The sequence below is a fragment of the Staurois parvus genome, unplaced genomic scaffold (assembly GCF_062004578.1).
Source record: "Staurois parvus isolate SC_StPar_1 unplaced genomic scaffold, SC_StPar_1.0 ptg003097l, whole genome shotgun sequence".
Lineage (NCBI taxonomy): Eukaryota > Metazoa > Chordata > Amphibia > Anura > Ranidae > Staurois > Staurois parvus.
This window is the reverse complement of record NW_028320893.1, coordinates 15,001-23,414: the sequence shown is the minus strand read 5'-3', so window position 1 is coordinate 23,414 and position 8,414 is coordinate 15,001. Positions and strand designations below refer to the sequence as shown.

General features: G+C 50.9%; 1 protein-coding gene across 1 annotated transcript in view; it reads right to left on the bottom strand.

Moving 5' to 3' along the window:
* Positions 1–295: 295 nt before the first annotated feature.
* Positions 296–8,414, bottom strand: part of LOC149428607 (nicastrin-like) — a gene marked incomplete at its 5' end in the record, with an annotated part of 22,754 nt that continues 14,635 nt past the window's right edge. The window contains 4 exon segments of the mRNA XM_089667208.1: positions 296–847; positions 3,590–3,802; positions 6,336–6,508; positions 6,893–6,980. Of these exon segments, the coding sequence (XP_089523334.1) occupies positions 725–847; positions 3,590–3,802; positions 6,336–6,508; positions 6,893–6,980 (597 nt within the window).

Here is an 8,414-nt window from a genome sequence, read left to right as displayed (position 1 = left end):
GTAGTTTTGGAATGGGGCGTGCAGTAAGCTCATACAGCTTACCTTTGGCCAAATAATGAGTTTCGCTTGTCACCTGTCAAGGAACAGAGGGGAAATCTCCCAATGGGGACACCTCTCCTGGTGACTATTGCCAAAATGTACATTTTCCTTCACATCACTGAGACTCCCACTCACTTCCTGCTGTGTCACCTGAACAGGAAGTGAGAGGAAATCTCCTCAGCGGGGACACAGAATGCAATTTAAACCAGACAGAGGTTCTACACCCTCCCTGCTCTAGTCAAAATGAGAAAAAGCGTTTTGGCTGGAGTTTCACTTTAATTTGGCAGAAGGAAAAAAAAAATTGCAATTATACGAGCGAGTTATTGTGGAGTTTGGTATTAGAGTTTAGCTAATAAAAAAAAAATGGGCCTATTGTCATTTGTTATTAACTGCCGAAAAGTCAAAGCCCATATTTGGTCCCGTCATCCTGCAACTCCATCGCGTTCCCCCTCCTGAGTCCTCCAGCAGGGTGGGGGAGGGGGGAATTATGCTTGTTCAGCTATGTTGCTGAATTTGAAAACAAAAAACCCCCAAAAAACAAAAAAAAAACCCCCAAAAAAAGTCCAAAGTTAACAAAGTCTGTCCAGTGTGGCTCTTTAGAAGAAAAAGCAGCACGGGCATCGCTACCCGACCAGTGCAAGAGGCAGAGCGCAGTCCTCCCTTCCATCGGGGGGCAGCACAGTCTCTAGTAGGCCACGGATCCTGCGTCTTCTGTGCTTGTGAACAAAATGTCCGCCTTGGCGTTGATGAAGTAGGTGGCAAAGAAGGAGATGAGGAGGACGGCAATGCCTGTGACCAACGTGATTACCTGCAGGGAAAAAAAACGAGAGATCGCAGGGGCTGGTACAAGGCAGATCAATGGTTAAAGGGGAACTCTGGGTTGACTGCTGAAAGGATTTCATGACACCTAGCCATCCTGGTGACGAGCGCCTCTGCTCGTTGGTAATATCCATCTATTACTTCCTGGGACAGCTCTCTGCTTACTGGACAGAGGTGATGATGCCGATTCACTGACCAATGAAGAGTCAGGAGGTGGAGCTTAACCGCTTAAGGACCGCCCTATAGAAGATTTGGTGCTACAGAGCGGCACCTGTAGGCAGAATCATGTTTATATACGTCATTCTGGGTTTACGGGTAAAGGGCGCCCTTTCCGCGCTGCTGCGGATGTCAATCACCGGGTCCCGGCCGGTAATTACCCGCCGGCGCCCAGTGATTACGGAGCATCTCCAACGGGGAGGAAGATTGTTTTGTTTACAAACAATCTTCCTCCCTGTCAGCTCAATCACACTGCTTGGGATGGCTGTGCACAGTACAGCCATCCCGATCAGCGTGCTTACAGTGATGCACAAAGACCCCGCACCCTAGTAAAACACTCCCAGTACACAGTTAACCCTTTGATCATTGCTTTTTACGTGTGAAATCTATGAATGATCACAGAGATCACATGGTACAGGGCCATTCACAACAGCCTTGTACCATGTGACAACTGTGACCAATCACAGCTCTCACAGTAGTTCTCAATGGCTGCAAGAATGCAGCCAGAGAGAAGGAGAAATGATTGCTTTTACAGCCTTTATGGGTGTATCAGTGTAAAAAAAAGAAAAAAAAAATCTTTATAACCCCCCACAAGTATTACAGTGTCACTATGGTGACACTGTACTGCTAGGGTGACAGTATGTTAAAAAAAAAAAAAAAAAAAAAACAAACAATAATATAAAAAATAAAATAAAAATGTTAAAAAATGTTTTGGAAAATTATAATTTTTGGTTATAAACTAATATGGGTTATTCTTTTATTTTTTTACTAAAAAGATAACTGAATAAATTTTGGCCAAGATTTATGAAGAAAGATTTCTTTGCAAAATTTTATAAGAAAAACTATTTTTTTCAAAATTTTTGGACTTTTTTAATTTATATAGCAAAGAATAAAAATCCCAGCGGTGAATAAATACCACCAAAATAAAGTTTTATCGGTCTTAAAAAAATGCTAAAAAATTCATATGGGAATGGTGTTGCATGACCGTGCAATTGTCATTCAAAGTGTGATAGCGCTGAAAGCTGAAAAAATTGGCCTGGACAGGAAGGGGGGGGGGGGGGGAAGTGTCCGGACTGGAAGGGGGGGGGGGAGCGTCCGGACTGGAAGGGGGGGGGAGCGTCCGGACTGGAAGGGGGGTGAAAGCGTCCGGACTGGAAGGGGGGTGAAAGCGTCCGGACTGGAAGGGGGGTGAAAGCGTCCGGACTGGAAGGGGGGTGAAAGCGTCCGGACTGGAAGGGGGGTGAAAGCGTCCGGACCGGAAGGGGGGTGAAAGTGTCCGGACCGGAAGGGGGGTGAAAGTGTCCGGACCGGAAGGGGGGTGAAAGTGTCCGGACCGGAAGGGGGGTGAAAGTGTCCGGACCGGAAGGGGGGTGAAAGTGTCCGGACCGGAAGGGGGGTGAAAGTGTCCGGACCGGAAGGGGGGTGAAAGTGTCCGGACTGGAAGGGGGGTGAAAGTCTCCGGACTGGAAGGGGGGTGAAAGTCTCCGGACTGGAAAGGGGGAAAGTCTCCGGACTGGAAGGGGGGGGAAAGTGTCCGGACTGGAAGGGGGGGGAAAGTGTCCGGACTGGAAGGGGGGTGAAAGTGTCCGGACTGGAAGGGGGGGGAAGCGTCCGGACTGGAAGGGGGGTGAAAGTGTCCGGACTGGAAGGGGGGTGAAAGTGTCCGGACTGGAAGGGGGGTGAAAGTGTCCGGACTGGAAGGGGGGGGGAGCGTCCGGACTGGAAGGGGGGTGAAAGTGTCCGGACTGGAAGGGGGGTGAAAGTGTCCGGACTGGAAGGGGGGTGAAAGTCTCAGGACTGGAAGGGGGGTGAAAGTGTCCGGACTGGAAGGGGGGGGAAAAGTGTCCGGACTGGAAGGGGGTGAAAGTGTCCGGACTGGAAGGGGGTGAAAGTGTCCGGACTGGAAGGGGGGGAAGTGTCCGGACTGGAAGGGGGGGAAAGTGTCCGGACTGGAAGGGGGGGAAAGTGTCCGGACTGGAAGGGGGGTGAAAGTGTCCGGACTGGAAGGGGGGTGAAAGTGTCCGGACTGGAAGGGGGTGAAAGTGTCCGGACTGGAAGGGGGGGAAAGTGTCCGGACTGGAAGGGGGTGAAAGTGTCCGGACTGGAAGGGGGTGAAAGTGTCCGGACTGGAAGGGGGGAAAGTGTCCGGACTGGAAGGGGGGGGAAAAGTGTCCGGACTGGAAGGGGGGGAAAGTGTCCGGACTGGAAGGGGGGAAAGTCTCCGGACTGGAAGGGGGTGAAAGTGTCCGGACTGGAAGGGGGGGAAAGTGTCCGGACTGGAAGTGGTTAAAGGATCTGTACTGACAGCTTGGTGCCACATCCCACAGCCTACCTTCAGAGGTCTAGTGGTGTCCATGCCTGGAGGTGTGGGGGCTGTTTTGGTGGCACAAGGGGCACCTACTGAAGGATAGGTGGGTGGTCCTAATGTTGAGTATTTATTATATGTAATACATCTCACAGTTTTCTGTCTCATACAGATATTTTAGACAGACGAGGAATGACAGAACAATCTCACCTCCAGCTCCTGACTGGGGATGAGGAATATTCGCGCTCGTATTTCCTTCCATCGGCTCTCCGTCCACGTGGAGTACTCCGTGGAGCCCCACTCGTTCAAATCGAAGGCGGGCGACTCGGCAAAGTGGTTGCGCATGGTACTTCTGATGCAAAAAGGCTCCCGGGAGGTGGTATTGTCATTAAGGGGGCCCTGGACCCAGATATAGTCATACAGCTGTAGGTGAAAAAAGAAGAAACTTTCAAGGGTGAGCGTTAAGGAAGCACTCTGGTCAAAAAACTATGACTTTGTACCCCGGCCTCTATTCTCTGCACCGCACTGCTGTCTGTGAATGTGAGGATACCGATCATTTATAAGGGGTGGAAAGTTCATGAAGAAAAACTTATCAAATGAACTTCGAAAATGATCAAAACTGCACAATTTCTCTTTTTTCTCTTCCTGTAATGAAGTACTTCCCACCATGTGAAGGCTGCTAGGTTCTGTAGAAATCTTCACTGCAGGGCTGCCCTGTCCTCTTCCTGCTGCTGAATCGCATTGCAGGGCTGCCCTGTCCTCTTCCTGCTGCTGAATGTCACTGCAGGGCTGCCCTGTCCTCTTCCTGCTGCTGAATGTCACTGCAGGGTTGCCCTGTCCTCTTCCTGCTGCTAAATGTCACTGCAGGGTTGCCCTGTCCTCTTCCTGCTGCTAAATGTCACTGCAGGGTTGCCCTGTCCTCTTCCTGCTGCTAAATGTCACTGCAGGGTTGCCCTGTCCTCTTCCTGCTGCTAAATGTCACTGCAGGGTTGCCCTGTCCTCTTCCTGCTGCTAAATGTCACTGCAGGGTTGCCCTGTCCTCTTCCAGCTGCTAAACGTCACTGCAGGGCTGCCCTGTCCTTTTTCTGTTGCTGAATCTCACTGCAGGGCTGCCCTGTCCTCTTCCTGCTGCTAAGAGACCTAACGCTATTAACCCCCACAGCACCAGAAGTCCATCTGTAACAACATCTTTCCTGTTCTGCAGAGAATCTGTTTATGGAACCCTGCTGATCAGACTGGACATGGCCCATATTAAAGGGGCCTTAAGGATGGATATGGATCCTGTACTGAGTACTATTGCCATAGTTACGGATGGGCAGCCCGTACAGGCACAGCAGGATCTTGTCAGCAGGCCTTGGCCATAAATCATCGGCCAGAATCGGCTCTGTCCAACCACAGCCCAGAGCCCTGTGTTGACAATCAACACAGAGCTCTGCACAGAGGGCACAATCTCTGTTTCTTCTCCGTGCAAAGTAGGGAGAGAAAGTAAAAACATGTTTGGTCTTTTATATTTATCTCGCAAAAAAAAATGAAAAACCCCCAATGGTGATCAAATACCACCGAAAGAAATCTCTGTGTGGAAAAAATTATATCAATTTTCGTTTTGGCTCTCTGCCAATCCCTCCACTGGCCTCCACCCCTCTCTGCCAATCCCTCCACTGACCTCCACCCCTCTCTGCCAATCCCTCCACTGGCCTCCACCCCTCTCTGCCAATCCCTCCACTGGCCTCCACCCCTCTCTGCCAATCCCTCCACTGGCCTCCACTCAGTGTCCTCCACCCCTCTCTGCCAATCCCTCCACTGGCCTCCATCCCTCTCTGCCAATCCCTCCACTGGCCTCCACCCCTCTCTGCCAATCCCTCCACTGACTCCACTCAGTGTCCTCCATCCCTCTCTGCCAATCCCTCCACTGACCTCCACTCAGTGTCCTCCATCCCTCTCTGCCAATCCCTCCACTGGCCTCCACTCAGTGTCCTCCACCCCTCTCTGCCAATCCCTCCACTGGCCTCTACTCAGTGTCCTCCATTCCTCTTTGCCAATCCCTCCACTGGCCTCCACTCAGTGTCCTCCACCACTCTCCGCCAATCCTTCCACTGACCTCCACTCAGTGTCCTCCACCCCTCCCTGCCAATCCCTCCACTGGCCTCCACTCAGTGTCCTCCATCCTTCTTTGCCAATCCCTCCACTGGCCTCCACTCAGTGTCCTCCATCCTTCTTTGCCAATCCCTCCACTGACCTCCACTCAGTGTCATCCATCCTTCTTTGCCAATCCCTCCACTGGCTTCCCATTGGCCAACAGATAAAATTCAAAATATTAACAATAACATATAAAGCTATTTATAACTCCGCCCCAAATGACATCACTGATCTTGTCTCCAAATATCACCCAATCCGTCCTCTCCGCTTCTCCCACCACCTCCTGCTCTCTAGCTCCCTTGTCTCCTCCTCCCATGCTCGTCTCCAGGACTTCTCCAGAGCCTCCCCCATCCTCTGGAACTCTCTGCCCCAATTTATCAGACTATCGCCTACTTCCCACTTTTAGGCGCTCTCTGAAAACCCATCTCTTCAGGGAAGCCTATCCTGCCCTCAGCTAATAATGGAATCTTCTATTCCTCCTACCAGTCCATCCCCCACAGTTATTACCTTTTGTACCACCAGCCCCTCCCTCCTAGATTGTAAGCTCCAAGGATCAGGGCCCTCCTAACCCTCTTGTATTGTTGCTGTATTGTCTCCCATTATATTGTAAAGCGCTGAGCAAACTGTTGGCTCCATATAAATCCTGCATAATAATAATGATAGTGTTGCATGACTGCGCAATTACCAGTCAAAATAGTGCCGTGCTAAATAGCAAACAATGGCGTGGTCAAGACTAGGGTAAAACCTGGTGGTCAAAGCAAAAAAAATGTTACTTTTATGTGTCATGGGCAGACTGAGGTTAGGGCTCAGGAGGGGATACCTCTTTTTTGGCATCTGTGGCCTTGTCTGGGTTCTGGCACTCCTCTTTGGTAAAGTTCACCACCTGGCCGGTCAGATTGGCGAGGACGGACAGCAGAATGCGAGTCGGATTGTTGGGGATCGGCTTGCTGCCCATTGAAGAGGCCGTCACGTAATATTGAGGCTGCTTGTCCGCTGGAAACGAAAAAAAAAAAAAAAGAGGACAACTGACACAACAGGACACAGAGAAGGGGAAACCTGCCCCCCGTGTGAATGGACTCCACCGAAAACGAAGATTTCAGTTTTATCACGTCGCCTGTAGGCTCGCTGTATCCTCCTGCCGCTCAGTTATGAACAGTCAGGTGATATAAGAAGCAGTAAAGCTGAACTAGGGAGCAGTGCAGTTCCCCAACGCGTTTCGTCCCACCCACCGTGCAAAGGTCACCTCCATGATGAAGCCCTGTGGGCAGGACGAAATGCGTTGGAGGGAACTGGCATGGGCGGAGCTAGGCTGAAGCCGTCTGCAGTGAAGGAGTAAATCGAGCAACAGCATCAGTGAGCAAAGCATGCTGGTCTTACCCAAAGCATCCTTCCATTCTGGCCTAATAATGGACTGGAACCAGCTGTTGTTGGACATCACCAGGAACCCGTACAGCATCCGCGTCACCTGCAGGAATACACAGAATGAGGGAAACTATGGAGACGCCTCTGCCTCTACGGCACAAGATACATTTTTCCAGCCTGCATAGGGAGCGGAGAGTGCGGCCATATAGAAGTGGTATACATGAGTGAGCGAGCAATGGTGGGAAACAATACAAAGCATATCCTACTATAGTGTGTGCTTGCCTCAATCCAAAGCACTGAGTGTGATTTCTGTCTGTTCTCTCATTCCTCTGTTATCTGCATGAGTCTCTGCTGACAGTCTGCACCTGTGGGCTCCAAACTGCGCCCCCTTTATATGCTTTTATCTGGCCCTTGGGGCACTCCTCCCACTGACACCAACAATGGGCACTATTTCTCTCACTGACACCAATGATGGGACACTATTCCTCCCACTGACACCAATGATGGGGCACAATTCCTCCCAATGACACCAACAATGGGCACTATTCCTCCCACTGGCACCAATGATGGGGCACTATTCCTCCTACTGACACCAATGATGGGGCACTATTCCTCCCAATGACACCAACAATGGGCACTATTCCTCCCACTGGCACCAATGATGGGGCACTATTCCTCCTACTGACACCAATGATGGGGCACTATTCCTCCCACTGATACTGATTAATGAGGCACTATTCCTCCCACTGACACCAATGATGGGGCACTATTCCTCCCAATGACACCAACAATGGGCACTATTTCTCTCACTGACACCAATGATGGGGCACTATTCCTCCCAATGACACCAACAATGGGCACTTTTCCTCCCACTGGCACCAATGATGGGGCACTATTCCTCCCACTGACACCAATGATGGGGCACTATTCCTTCACTGATACCGATTGATGGGGCACTATTCCCCCCCACTGACACCATTGTTGGGCTGTTATTTTCCCCACTGACCCCAATGATGGGGCACTATTCCTTCCACTGACACCAATGATGGGGCACTATTCCTTCCACTGACACCAATGATGGGGCACTATTCCTCCCACTGACACCAATGATGGGGCACTATTCCTCCCACTGACACCAATGATGGGGCACTATTCCTCCCACTGACACCAATGATGGGGCACTATTCCTCCCACTGATACCAATGATGGGGCACTATTCCTCCCACTGACACCAATGATGGGGCACTATTCCTCCCACTGATACTGATTAATGGGGCACTATTCCTCCCACTGACACCAATGATGGGGCACTATTCCTCCCACTGACACCAATGATGGGGCACTATTCCTCCCACTGATACCAATGATGGGGCACTATTCCTCCCACTGACACCAATGATGGGGCACTATTCCTCCCACTGATACCAATGATGGGGCACTATTCCTCCCACTGACACCAATGATGGGGCACTATTCCTCCCACTGACACCAATGATGGGGCACCATCACGGAATCTTTCTATGAGCTGCGGAGATGC